Below are 15270 nucleotides of genomic sequence, written 5' to 3'. Positions count from 1 at the left end.
AAAATCACAACGCTTAATTTCTTTGATGAAGAGGAATCGGATAATGTGATAAGTAAAGACAGTTAATTTGAGGTGGCCATAGCTAACTGCGGTTTAGGCCATTAAATCTTCCCACAGGTAGAGAGAGGCTCCTCTAATCCCTGCTAATAGTGCTGGCATTGCTCATCACATCTGCAAGAAGCAGACTGATGCAGTTAACTTGCATCTGGTTCATACTAATCAGCTGTCCTCCTCACAGAGTAGGCTGCTGAGAATATTGATGCACTGGGCCATTTTGCACAAGCAGGTAATTTTTTAAAAATGATAATATAGCACAAATGCACACACTTCAATGGATCCTCAGTGGAGGAGCAAGCAGTCTCCTGCAGCATTAAAAGGAAACTTGGCTGGTGTTACTTGTCTGTGTGTCTTGTGTGTGTTTCAAGATTTTCTGTCCTGTTTCACAACTTGTGTCTTTTTGTGTCATTTGACTGTGCTGGGTACTTTTGTCTGCAGTAAGGCACACACACATGCAAAACACCCCATAATGAGCTCATGTCAGATCCATTTATGTCTCCACTATTTGTGAAAGGAGATTTGAAAAGTTTTTTTTTTTTTTTTCATTATACAAAAAAATCTGCATTTTTCTTTTTTCAGACGGGGTAGTCATCTGTCACCGTTTGTGATTTCAGTAAGGCTGAGTCTTGCAACCATGATTCCACATTTTAAACTCCACCAGCTATAAAGAGGCTCGATATCTCTTGGGTTTAATTCTGACATTTTAAAAATATACCGTGGGATAGAAAACATTTCACATTTCAGTAACAGGCTCTTTTATCATCAGATATGGACCACCACTACTTTCATATAGTACACGTTAGATCTGTTCTCAGGTCCTTATGAGTTCATATGAATGTACTGGATTGAATGTGCCAGTTGTCTCACTGAATGCCTTTTCTCTGTTCCAAAAAAAGTTTAATGAATTCGCTTGTGCAAAGCATACACATTATAAGCAAACAGAACAAGCATACCACAAAGTAAATACACACTGATGTGATAAATAGGCTGTTTTCTGCCTTATCTGAAAGCTACAACACAATTGTTCTGCAGAGTTATTGTCTTTGTTTACTCTCAACAAACATATTGACCTCACATAAGTCCTGTATACTTTATTCAAGCATCTTGAATGTATCTGAAAGTTGGGGGTTCAATGGTTGCATAAAGATTTAGTTTTTATTCCTCTTAGTCTTGACTGCTTCCATGTATTTGAATGGTAGAATATTGCTGAAAATGTAATTAGCGACTGCAAAGTATGGCTCTGCATTTAACATAATATAAAACAACATTGAGGATGCGATTCTAAATGCATACTATTGAACTATGGGCATGTCATGGAACGCATAAAGTTCCTTGGGGTATGTATCACCATTTTCTGAAGTCTGTGCTACATAATAAAATGTCCTTGGTTCTTCTGTGCCGTACTTCTTTTGACCCAGCATTCTGTTTTGAAGTGGAAGTAAACACAAACATAGTCAATACATCTGCGCTCGTGCATTTGTTCAAATGTACATATGTGGACATCGACAAACGTCCTCTCTAATTCTATCAGCAGGCACCATGTGAATTCATTACGGAGGCATGAGGGAGTGTGTGTGTGTGTGTGTGTGTATGTGAGTGTGCTCGCATGCACACGTGTGCCTGTGTGTGGGGGGGTTGGTGGCTCTTTATACAATCAAGAGATGTAAGTGGATTTGACACAAGCTAATTAACCAATTCTTTGCATGTGTGTGTGCAACAACACTGCAGACACCAGTGTGCACCTTGGTCCACTGGCACAAAGAGACATGAGTTGTGAAATATGACAAAAAAAAAAAAAAAAAAGCACTTGAAAGAGACACACACTGACATAAAGAGACACTGGTAATATCAATACAATTTGTGTTTAAAGAAATTGCACCATAGCTCTTCAGGTGAGGATCCATGGAGGTGTGTGTATGTGGACACTGATCTGCAAGTGTAAATTAACATTAAAAAAAAAAAAAAAAAAAAAAAAAAGGTATTTTTTCAACGTGACACTGTGCATCAACATTGGCAACAGCCAGCACTGTGAGGATACCTGACTGGTATGAACAAAATATAAGTTAACTTCATCAGTGTAGCAAAGGGTTACAATACCATTAGGAAGGACTAAAGCGACCTCTGCTGGTGGGAAGATATAATGATTCAAACTGCAACCACATACACACACACTAAACACAAGATGCATAATCAACCAAAGTGAGCTGCCTTTACCAGTCTGCCGGTCTGGCACCAATATATAGTCTATATTATTTTTAAGATATTGTACATTAATATAGCCCTACATCCACAATTAAATGCCATTAAAAAGGCTAAAAACAGCTACACTGAAAACTCTGAATGTCCATGAGTGCCTCAGTTGTCTGCCTTTCCAGTGAGAGGCAGAGGAGGAATACAACAGAAAATCACAGTTAGTGTGCACCACATATGAGTATAAGAATGTCCAACTACACACTACTACTAATGTGAAAATTTGGCCAAAAAAGTAAAACGTAGTTCATTTTAGATACACTATACCACTTAAATATACTTAGATGAGAGAACATCGCTGGATATGATCTTTCTCATGCAATTCTAAAAGAACAGCACAAATCAGTTCAAATTCCTTTAATGGAAAAAATACAAGAAATCACAACTTAAAGTGAACCAACAATGTAAAGCCACTTCACTGACTGGCTGTTCACTGCACAGGGCTCCACAATTTGTCAGCTTACGATTGCTCTGATTGTTTCTGAAGCCTGTTGAGAGCCTAATGGATACTAATTAAAATGTTAATGTAATGAGCAAAAATGTGCTTGAGTAAAAGTGAAAACACTACCTTAAAAATGAATAAATGTATAAATAAATAAATAAATAAATGAATAAATAAATAAATAAAGTAGCCCACAAAATAAGTTACTTACAGTGACGTGAGTAAATGTACTGAGAATCTACCAAGCCCCCACTTCTCAACAAGCAATTTTCAACAGAAGACAGAGAAACTTAAGGGCTCATTTCACTACGTTTTTCACAATATCTGATTCATCTCCATGAAATGAGTGTGTGTCATCAGTTTATACACAAACCCACAACTGCACATCAGCTTAAGCACGTTGTTTTGGGTGTTATGTATTTATTTTAATTGTTACTAAGACAGCTCACTGGCAGTTTGCACAGTTTAAATACTTTACAGTTTAATGTGAAGTTTGAAACATTCCTGTGTGGATAAAACCTGAGCCTGGAGGGCAGAGGGATCCTCATAGGAGGAACCTCAAAGCAACACATCAAACAAAAACACTATTTAAATATTTACACGGTTCACTCGTGTCCTCTGCTCATCGCATCTCCTCGCCTCCCGGTGACTGTCAAGGAAAGACACGAGGCCAAGAGGCTGAGAGAAATGGCGATGTAATGGAATGCAAACTTGAATGCTGACACAGGACAGTGACCCCATAATCCAAAACCCAGCTATCAATCTCTTTCTAGGAGAGAGTTGTAAACAGACCCTATTTTAAAGTTTCAGCACAAAGTTTTCTTTTGCAATTTTTAAAATACCAGTGTGTTTAAAAATTTCCGACTAGAGGTATTTATAATGGTGTACTTCATAACTTTATCTGTCGTTTAAGGTGCAGAGCTCAATATCGTTCCCTGCTCTAGGAAATAAATTCTATTTATTCTTTGCTGCACTGACTATGATTTAAAAGGGAGACAGGAATTAATGGGAAAACACTTGCAGTTTCACTCATATATATTTTCTAGACTTAAACATGAGACCGAATAGTATTGCAAACAGTTTCAAGATTCACTACATAAACTTGTCACCATTAGACTGAGAGTTGTGACTGTTAACGTTTGGGATTTAATTACTGGGATGGATGCTTATGTAATGAAGTATAACTGAAGTATATCTTTTGCTAGTATTTGTTAATTTGACATCACTGCAGTTGTGGTGACAAAAAGAGGTAAATCACAAAGATAATGTACTTAAAAAAAAAAAAGAGGAGAGCAGGAGAGCTTTTTGGGCTCTATGTGAAATTATATCACTGCTGTGGATGGGTAACTGGAGTGTTTCTATGTTCAAATTACTCCTGTACCATTTAGAAACAAGCTTTTATGGCACACAGGGTGTAGGTGGGAAGTTCACTTTAAAAGATTCATGCTGCAGGATAAGGGCAAGGAAGTTCTTAAAGAAGGAAGTGTCAGAGATGTCAGTCCAGTGTGTGACTGTACACAGGAGGCTGGACAGGTTTGCCCTCCAGTGGCAGCGCAGATGGATGCGAGATTATGGCACACTATAATGAAAGGACTATCTTCAGGGGGAGGGCATCTGTCTGAATGCCAGCATAATAATGAAAGCTGGAAGCTGAGGGTAAGTCCAGTGACAGGTGTTTTATTTTATACGCAGAGCAACAGAATTGCAGCAGCGGCAGCTCTTGTTTAGGTCTTTTCCTCGGGAAAACAGATTTTGGTGGCGCAATGAAGAATACTGTTCATTACTCACATCCAGGCCTGCAGATTTAATTCAACCTGCGGCTCCTCATCAGTTTCTTTGCCTCCTCCTCCTCCTCCTCTTTTTTCAGACATTCAAGTAGAAATATTATGTGCTCAACAATTAAAAACAATGCCTGTAAATAAAAAGTTGGCCCCATCAGCCAGTCTCCTAGATTCATATCTTCAGAGATACACTAACCAAGTGAATTACATGTCCAAGGGGAATAGCTTTGACTTTGTGAGGCTTCATAAATGGGATTTTTTTTTTTTTTTTTTTTTTAGCAGTAAGAGCATAGATCAAGCTTTAATCTAATGACACAAATGTCTCATACTAGTAGGCTATGGAGATCAGAGACAGGTCAGCTTATAAAAGGAAATAGATGCAGCAGCCATGCATGCAGGGTTTTAAACACAACTCTAAATAAATAGGAGGTAAAGAGATGAAATCCACAAACAGGGAAACACAAAGAGCAATGTGCATTGTGTAAAACAAGCTTAAAGAGAATCACAGAGAAGTATTTAATCATAACCCACCTGTTACATGTGGACAACAGAAGCTCCCTGGACTTTATAGATGCAGTGTCACTGTCTATAGTTACCATTATAACAGAAATACCAGTTGTGCTGGATGAGTAGCTCATATGTGGACAAATATTCTGTAAGTACAACTCGATGCAGGATCTGTTGCTTTCCATTGTGTGCTTGCTAACACGTAAAAGAAAAAGATCCATACATTGTGAGAGTGCGTGGGTTGAGGTATTTCACTCTGCCTGGTGTTGTGCTGCACAGAGAGACCTGCAGAGGTGTGTTTACATCAGTGTTGCTCCACAATACACACACCGAGTTCCTTTGTCAGCATCAACATGACCGTGAAAAAGGAAAAGAAAGAAAAAGAAGAAAATAAGCGCAAACCTCAAGGCAGGCCTTTTTAGACCCGAATTGTTTATTTTTCTACAGCGACTTGATTTTAATACATATTGTATCATTTACCAAAATCTGCTTTTTCAAGACGCTGTCAGCATCTCACCACTTATTTTATGGCTTCGCATTAACACTGGGTTATATTGGTGCATATCATGTTAATCATGACATCTTCATTTAGTTAAGTCTGCATCGATCACATATTACAGCAGCATCAGCACAGTTGATGATCCAGGGAGTTTTTATAGTGCAAAACAGACCAGCTGTCATCATCCAGCAATCGCCTCAGCCCTATCATTTCTTGACCTTGCAGGAAGTGAAACACCACAAGCTGACATCATGGAAGATGAAGACAGACAGAAACAATTATTCATACTCTAAAATGCATTTTCTTCTCACAACACCACAGAAAAAAGACTGTCACCTGTCACCAGTGAACTCACGATAATGTTGTTGAGATATTTAAGTTCTTAGTTTTCTGCTTCTGATCTTTACTATTAGTTTGCAAAGGCTAAGAGCGGCCAGCTTCCTACACCAAAATGCTTTAATATAGTTCTCATGTAGTTGTCACTTCACATACATACTCTGAGTTTTGAGATTTTTCTGACGGTAAGAAAAGAAAGTCATGCTCCAGCATTCATAAGCACATTATATGTTCTTGATCTGCAGTGAGGAAAATACTTAGAAATTCTATTCAAAGATGTTAAAGTGATGTCACATAATGCAATCACAACCTCTGGTGAAGTCTTGGTGAAATCAATGCTACCTGTTGGCCCCCAGGTCTTTCACACTGGCACAAGTTTATTTTCTCTTCATTTCACTCAGTCTTAATATGAGATTAAATTTTGATGCTTTCGATTTGTTGTGTTTTGTTTTTATGTGCAACAAACAATGGAATGAATTTTCTTCTCTGAGGACCATGAAGGACTAACTATTAGTCTCTGTCTTTGCCTCAACATTAAATTAATACACTGATATTTTAAGCCTTTGTTGCAACTGCTTATAGATCTATTTCTTTTGTGACTTGTTCTGTTGTAGCCTCATTTCTACTACATTCCCACCTCTTGGCCTGGTTGCTTGACTTTGTATCCAGCAGAGGGCAGCAACACACCTCAGTCACCTCCTCTGAATCAGGGGTTTTCAAACTATCATGTTCTGGACCCCTAGGTTGGCTCTGGACCCCACCTACCCACCCACTACACCCCATATGAGGCCATTTTCCCCCAGAAGCCTATATATGAAATAGGTGTCTTGGTTTGTGAGTTATTCCGTTGTTTAGATGTCATACATGCATGCTGAGTATATTCAATGTGGTCAAATTAATACATAATGCTAAAATATCTTCATACATTTTTAGTTTAGTTTAGTTTTAGTTGTAGTGAAATCAAATAATGCCTCATTTTATGGAGGACTCCCTGGAGGCCCCTGAAGGATTTAACCATGCACTAACTGACCAAGTCACAGAAAACCATTTCTCATTTTACTCTGTTATCTAAACATTATTTTTTGCATATGTCACATAGCAAATAACCCAAGACTGTTCTTAATAGGCATTATTAACGAACAGGTGGGTGGACAGCCACATACCTGCTAGACTTCACATGAATCTGGTGTCTCTATTCCTTTACCACAGGTGAAAAAATTCTATAAAACTTGACACTTATAGTCAATAACAACAATGGACTCCAGACGTAGTACAAAGTATTTTATTGTAAATGTCAGAAATACTACATGTGTGGTTATAGTTTTGACAAGAGGACAAAGGAAAAAAAAAGGTAACAAAAATAAATACTTCTGCATTGACGGGTATGTGATGAGTCGAGTTTCAGAAACTCAGAATGAATGATGTTTCCTCTTTTTGCATCAGAGACATAATTTGACGTAGAAAACATCATCTGCCCTTATAATGGAGAGTGTCATGTTTTACCAGTCACTATAAAAGTCTAGATTTCTGGGTTTAGGCTTGCCTTCTTACATTATTTAGCCTTCTGGAATGGTTGTAATAAAATTATTATAATTCATCCTGCTTTGAAATCTCCTTCTATGACAAGTTGCCTCATAACAGGGTTTCCAAAGCCTGTTTTCACAACAGCATCATTCCTATGGAAACGTTTCACTAGTAGCTGGGACAACAATATATGTATACACAATATCTATGGTATCTCAGCCACACTGCCAGTGTGAGAAAACAAGCTGGCTTTCCTGGCATCATAGACCACAGAATCAATAGCAATACTTCATTCAAAAGTTTCACTGTTGTTTTTCAACAACACATACTCCAATCATTTCATTTTCTATTTGCTCAGCTAGAACAGTGGTAGTTGCAAGTGAAAATTTACACCTCCAAACTGCAGAGGCAGTCACTTGACAAAGATAAAGGTAAGTACCAAGCCCCAAAAGATTGTCACAGTAACAGAAACAGGGCATTTCAAAAGCATCATCATCGTCATCATCATCATCCACACATTCATCTCCTGCACTGCTGAGCCCCAACTGTATGAAACCAGAAAGTATCCAGTAACCCATAGGACAAAAAAAGCTCAAAAGACTATTCAAAAGTGTACAAATCAGTTTCTAGCGTAAAAATACTGTTTTTTTCCATTTACATCCAAATATTTGAAGTTCGGTCACTTTATAAATTGTCTCAGACACTTAAATCTGATTGCAAAACCAGGGAAAAAAAACAACAAACAAACAGGAAAATTAATGCCATTAGTGTCTTAAATACACAGAACAAAGAGTGGTCTGGGAAAATAAGTGTGGAAATCCTCTGCTGAAGATAAAGAAAAGTGCCAGTTGGGCCAGAAAGTTAATAGTTCTTGAAGATCCTTCATGTTGTTTGGTCGGTCTTTGATTCTTCATTTGATTGTTGGTCTGTTCTCTCTCAGTCTCTTAAAGCCTGTGTGTTTGTGTGTGTGTGTGTGTGTGTTTGTGGACATGCATGTGGTAGAGTCCATCTAACAGACGGGAATATCCAAGGATCTTTGTGTTTTAAGCCAGGCTTCTTTGTCTTGGCTTTATTCTGGGGTAGAGCTGTTAGGACAAAGGGGGGACAGGTCATAACACTGCATTTGTAAAACCAGACCTACATTTAAGAAACAGGTTGTCAATATCATTACATTTTCTTGACTCATATACAGTATTTCACAGTGATGTCATGTTAAGAGATCTTTTGGACACAGGACTCACCCCAAGGAGGTTGCGGGGAATGTAACCCTCAGTGTCACCCATGCGCGCCCACCACCACTCGATCTCGTCCTCATCTTCTCTGCGGACTATGGTCATGCAGTCACCCTCCCGGAACGTCAGCTCGTCTGGGTTCTCACTGGTGTAGTCCCACAGGCCGTAGACCACACCCCTGTTCATGATGCCCATCTTCTCTTGCACACCTAAGGGTGAACACAAAGGGATTAATACACATCAATACAGTAAATATCAGCACAACACGCACAACACATTTCACTTCCTCACACACAGAAATGACTTCGTTAGCTTCCACTCACCATAGAGGAACTGAGAACACTGGGTGTAGCCCTCCTCCATCTCCTCACATTTATCAGCGGCTGTCTGCATGTCACTGTATGTCATAGCAAACACTGCCGCCCCAGACTCGACCAGGAACTTGCACACTTGCACATTGTTGCAGGAGGCGGCACAGTGGAGAGGTGTCCTGAGGTAGACGGGAGTGAAAACAGGAGTGAACAAATGCACTTATCTGAGTGGGGACAGGAGAGAATGAACTTGATATGTACTGCCGTTACACAATGGCATTGTATAAAGGGCCAGATGATGAGTTAACTTACCAGCCGTCGCTGTCAGCAGCGTTTACATTGACGCCAAACTGGACCAGAAATTTGACAATCTCTGTGTGGCCAGCACAGACAGCATTGTGCAAAGCGGTGATGCCTTCATCGTTGGGCTGGCTGGGATCCTCCACCTTGGATTAGGAAATTAAGTGGGTGAAGGTAACAAGAGACACACCGTGTAAAAAATGAATTTCAATGTTAATATATTTTCAGCAGAATAATTTTGGCATTTTTAGAAAACAATAGGTGTTTTTAGTGGTTATGGTACCATGATGTAGGTTTGGGAGATTTGAAAACAAATATCACAGTATCTTTGACTAAATACCTCAGCATTGGTTAAGTGATAATACTGTTGCAATGACTATTTGACTATGCTTTCATAAGATACCTACACACAAAAGATTATATACGCAATCATCAGTACTGCTGGTATTAAATGAACAGAGCAGTCTAATAAGTTCAAAGAGTTACACTGGTTTAACGTATTGCAGTCTTTAAAACCAGGAAAAGACAACAACATATCATAACATTACATGATATTATGATTATACCACAACCCAGACAATGTCTAGTCTTTCTTAAAGAGACATTGCATTACAAATCCTGGTTTATGTTATGTTCGTATCTTGAGAAGTCTCACCTCATAGATGATCCTCTGGACCAGGTCAAATTCTCCTTCCAGAGAGGAGTCCAGCAGCAGAGCCAGTGGGTTGAACTTCACCCTCATGTTGTGGTCAATGCGCTCGGAGCCAGCCTTGCGCAAGTTGGTCCTCTTGCCCTACAAATACAATCAAACAGGTGAGAAGGACCATACGTCCAGCGCATCCCAAAAAAAAAAAAAAAAAAAAAAGGCTTTGTTGCACACACACAATCTCAAACACTAACACCAAGAAAACAAAAGTGAGACAATTAAGAGTCTCATCCCAGTGTCTGTCCTGTCCTGTTCTGATGGAAATGTTCACTCTGCCGTGTTCACTCTGGACTGAGCGTAGAGAAGAGGAGGGACTTATTTCTCTACCTCTTGATTCATCACTAAGCCAACTTAACAGCACAACCAGTATGAAACAAATTGATTTCACTAAACCATGATTATGCAAGCTGATTAGGGGTAGTTCACCTCCAGTCAAAAGAGAAAAAAAGGATTCTTTCGATTTAAATGGGTCTTGAATGGGACCTGCAGGATTAGTTGACGTGAAGTGGTGATCTGAGCGGGAGAAACAGGTCAGAACACTCATTTCTTAAGGGTACAACCTTTGAAGGTAAAACCTGTCACTTAAGTTAAACCCTCTTAAGTAGATCAGTGCAGGCTTAACAACAAAAATGTTGATTGGTGTTTACTTGCAACACACAACAAACCTAAGTAAATGGAGGGGAGGTGGTATGTACTAGAAAGAGGGATGTCAGCTTAATGTAAGCTGAATAGGGCCCAATGTCTCCTTAAACAATACCATTACTTGGTGGAGATTATGAAATTATATAACATAATACCAGGTCACTTCTGACCAGCAGGTCATTAGAAATGTGCAGTCTGGAGCCTGGACTAGCAGAGTAACCCATGACCTGCCACTGTGGAACTAACAAACAACATGTGAGGGAGTGAATAAACACATACAACAGCACACAAAAGGATAATCTATAATATGGATTCAGGACATTACTAAGTCCCTTGATGTCTTAAGATGTTCCCTCTTATCCCCACCCATAGAAACAAACTCAAAGTAGGTTTCAGAGAGCCACTTCACTGTGATTCAGCAGTTTAAGAAATTGATCCGTACCGGTGGCAGAGTGACCTGTCCAGTGACCTCTGGTGCCTTCATGTTAAAGGTGTCCTCCCCTAAACTCTCCTGCTCTGCTCCGCTGGGATACGGGGGCGGAGGGTAGGGGGGGAACTCTTCCAAGAACCCCTCAGGAGGCGGAGGGGGCAGGCTGGATATTGTTGCATCCGGGCCAGGAGGGGGCAGTGGTGGGAAGAGAACGTCATCTGGCCTGGGGGCAGGGTGGGCTGGGGGTGGAGGGGGGATAATGTCCTCGCTTTCTGGGATAGCTGAAGGAGGGTTGATCTGTTCAGCTGGGACTGAGATGGTGACATTAGGACCTGGAATTTGAGCGGGGATCTGTCCTCCCTCCACAGTCTGACCTCCCTCTGACTGGCTATTCTCTGCACCACTCAGAGTGCCTGGAGCCCCTGGCCCCACAAATCCCTCTGCTGCTCTTTCTGCTTCACCAGGATAGGTGGGAGTGGTTGGTGTGGTCACAGTGGTTTCCATAGCAGCCAGTGTGGTCTTCTGGTAAAGGAGTTTCTGGATGTTGGGCCCCGCAGGACCCTCTGGCTCAGTGATAGAGCTGCGCTTCTTGAGGGGCCTCGGGGCATTGTAGAGCTTCTTCCTCAGGGCCTCCAGGTCCCCGTCGCTCTGGTGACGATAAGGGTTAGAAATAAAGGGAAGCAACTTGGTGGGGCTGAGGGGCCGGGGGATGCGCTCTGCCTCTGGCTGGGGGCCCTCAGATGGGCTAGGGCCTCCCTGCGAGGTTCCGTTATGATCAACCTCAGTCTCCGGAGCAGGGGATCGGCGCTCCAGGTAAGGGTTCTCTGGGTACTGGGAACCTCCACTGGGGATCACTGGTTTGCCATAAACTACACACAACCACAACCACACAACCACACACACACACACACACACACACACACACACACACAGAGCACAAATTTAAAGCTCGATTAGGCAATCTCACATTTTATCAGTACAAATGACCCCTTGCAAGGTGAAGGTCATCACCGTGGGTCTTCTTTCCACCATATAATTTATAGCCACACTGATGTTATTTCCTGGTTTTCGCTTTCTAAATTTCTGTATCGGGCTGAATAAGCTCCTCCTCTGCTCTGCTCTTCAACCCCTTGCTACTTCAGCTTCAGCAACGTTCTTCAGACAAACACATCAAAATTTCACATCAGTCACATGAGCGCCTCTGTTGCTGAAATCAGAAATGCAGCCACAGAATAGGTTCAAAGCAGCTTAATTTACCTTGTGAGCTCAAAGCCTGCAGCTACTTCCACCATATTTTCAAATTGGAGGTAAGAGGTCAAAGTAATCCAAGTAACCAAACAAGAGTCTTGGGTCATCCAAAAAATTTATTTTTTCACCGTAACTTTTGGTTTTGTACAGGTGATCTACCATGACTCTGTTTACAAACTGAGTTTGAGTTCTCAACACCATCTACTGGTCAGAAATTGCTTAGTGCAGCTTTATGTCTGTGGAGGTGCTATATATATATATATATATATATATTTAAGTGTCACTTATAAAAGGGAGTTTCTCTAAAATACTGACTGGCCCTTTATTTTTTTATTTCTTTTACTTTATTGACTATATTTTGCTGTTTCCCTCTCTGGCCTGTTTGATTCATAAGTCAGTATTCTAAAGTATTGCTAACACTTTCACAAGTGGTATATGAAAACTCAAACAATTATAAGGCCCATATTCATAAAATTCCACTAGCACAACACTGCAGTGTGTCAAATCTGTGGCTTGGTAATTTCAACTTAACCATAAATATGTACCATGATGGAGCCACAAGAGGAATTAGCACATATACAAACCTGTTCTCAGAACAAAATGATGGTTATTCATAAAGCCAGCATGCTAATGTGAACTGCTTAGAGAATATGCAAATAATGAAAACAGGGTGGCAGAGCAGCAAAAAATACAAATGTTAAAACTGATCCAGTAATTCCTGTTTACAAACAACAAAACAAAACTTCAGATCACAACACCATGCTAACCCTTCCAGTGAGTTGTATGAATAACCCTCTGTGGTTAATGCTTTGTAACTTCAGCAGTCACATTTCTTGTACACTACAGTTTGTCATTCCATTTTGCAGTGCTAGCGTGTATTATAATAAAAATCTTATAAATAGAAACAGGGCTGGAGAAAATTTGTTCCATTTCATTTCCACAGTTCCAGCCAGCAATTGTGTTTGAGAGGGAAAGACGTAACAGATGGTGTAGCCTTTCTAGCTTCTCATGTAGTCAGTGACGTGTGAGTATGTTCATGTTGAGTATGTTCAACAGGATGGCAGAAGGATGGATTTACATCAGAATGACACGATTTTGGTCATGTGTCTTTAAGATTTAGATGACATCAATAAAAGCACTGTGCATGAAACATGTCAGGAGAGCAATAATTGTTTAAGATCACTTGTCAAGTCATATAACAAGTGTTTACGACAAATTGGCTTGACTGATAAGTTCAATTGTCCGAAGAGACATATTCACATTGAATCAGCAGTCCTGTTTCTAAGATACTTCAAGCATACGGGTAAAGACTGAAACAGTCCAACAGCTGTTTGTATTCATCCAGTATCAGTCTTAACATTTCATATCACCATCCACTTGATTGAGGAGGAGACTCCCAACTGATGCTGCTACAGCTGTAGTCTCAACCTGAAGCTAGGAAAATCTATGGGTGGAGTTTTTCTTGGATAACGTGAGTTACATTACTTTGATATTTTATTCAAATTTTGTTGCTCTGCTTCTGAACATAATGTATTTAACTGCATTCACTGATGGCTGCTCTGAGTCAGTACCCTCTTACATGTAAGGTTGGATTTTGTATTGCACTCAGAGGGAAACCAGAGAAAGTGTTTTAAGTCTATGTGAGTGTTTGGGCTGACTCTACGACTGAGAGTAGCATTAATGAAATCAAAGGAGAAAAAACATCCCATTCATTTGTGTTCACAGGAGGCTAAGATAATCAGCTTTAGATAAACTATTAGCCTGGACAACATGATTCAGACATAAATCTCAAAGAAAAAATATAATTAAGTGCCGGGAGTCACTCTCACTCCCAAACAATCACATACACACGTGAGGCGCTTCTGGGACTGCGGTGGTGCTATCTGACTGCGGATAATCCTATATTCTCCAGCACGGATCTAAATCTTGTGAAGGCTTCCTCCACAGGGCGAAACGTGAACTTTGAGAAAACGCGTTATCCAAGAAAACGAGGAAAGAAGGGCGGTGTGCGTCAGCGCATCAGGAGGCTTCATAATATGAATCGGATTCCTCTGCCTTCTATGATCCTGGCAAATGTACAATCTCTCAGAAACAAGACTGATGAATTACAAGGGAATGTACTTCATCTACGGGATTACAGAAATGCCTGTCTCATGGCGTTTACAGAGACCTGGTTGACTGATACGGACAGTGACTCTTCCTTACAAATCAGCGGCTTTGGGGCTCCAGTTCGTTTGGACCGGGATAGTGTGGTGACGCGTAAATCTCAGGGAGGGGGTGTATGCCTGTATGTCAACCGCAGTTGGTGCAGCAATGTCACTGTGCGTGAGCGACTGTGTCATCCCGACATTGAACTTTTGTCCGTGTCGGTAAGGCCGTTCTACCTCCCCAGAGAATTTCCTCAAATATTTGTCACCGTTGTTTACATTCACCCCAAAGCTGACGTTAAAGCTGCCGCTGATATCATCTTTAAAGTGTCTCATGATCTCCAGTCCATTTCTCCTGAAGCTCCCCATTTCATTTTGGGTGATTTCAACAACTGTAATCTTAGGAAATCATTGAATCATTTTTATCAATATGTTACCTGCCACACTCGTCGTGACAGAACCCTTGATCTATGTTATGGCCCTATCAAAGGGGCATATAAGTCTGTAGCAGGTCCTGCGCTGGGTTCTTCAGACCATAATACGGTCCACCTCTTACCTGCCTATAGATCTGTGCTGAAAAGGGAGAAGGTGTGTGTGAAGGAAGTTAAAGTCTGGACAAAAGACAGCTCTCTTGCCCTACAGGGGTGTTTCGACTGTACTGACTGGACCATATTCCAGGAGAACACTGCTGATCTGGATGAACTGACTGATGTGGTGTGTTGTTATATCTCCTTTTGCAAAGACTCTGTGATTCCCTCCAGAAAAATCAAGATGTTCCCGAATAACAAACCTTGGCTTTCCAAGGATTTGAGGGACCTGATTCATAAGAGAAAAAATGCTTTTAAAAAGGGGGATATT

General features: G+C 40.6%; 1 protein-coding gene across 3 annotated transcripts in view; it reads right to left on the bottom strand.

The window, feature by feature from the left end:
• Positions 1-7140: 7140 nt before the first annotated feature.
• Positions 7141-15270, bottom strand: part of tp53bp2a (tumor protein p53 binding protein, 2a) — a 36504-nt gene continuing 28374 nt past the window's right edge. For all 3 annotated transcript variants that reach the window (XM_030069877.1, XM_030069878.1, XM_030069879.1), the window contains 6 exons: positions 11030-11886; positions 9895-10032; positions 9252-9385; positions 8952-9118; positions 8638-8837; positions 7141-8481 (listed from right to left, as the gene is read on the bottom strand). In XM_030069877.1, coding sequence (XP_029925737.1) covers positions 8440-8481; positions 8638-8837; positions 8952-9118; positions 9252-9385; positions 9895-10032; positions 11030-11886 — 1538 coding nt within the window. In that variant the 3' untranslated portion in view covers positions 7141-8439. The remainder of the gene's footprint in view (positions 8482-8637; positions 8838-8951; positions 9119-9251; positions 9386-9894; positions 10033-11029; positions 11887-15270) is intronic.

Source organism: Myripristis murdjan, chromosome 15 (genome assembly GCF_902150065.1).
Source record: "Myripristis murdjan chromosome 15, fMyrMur1.1, whole genome shotgun sequence".
In the NCBI taxonomy this organism is placed as follows: Eukaryota; Metazoa; Chordata; class Actinopteri; order Holocentriformes; family Holocentridae; genus Myripristis; species Myripristis murdjan.
The sequence above is the reverse complement of the archived record's forward strand: the minus strand, read 5'-3'. Positions and strand labels throughout refer to the sequence as shown.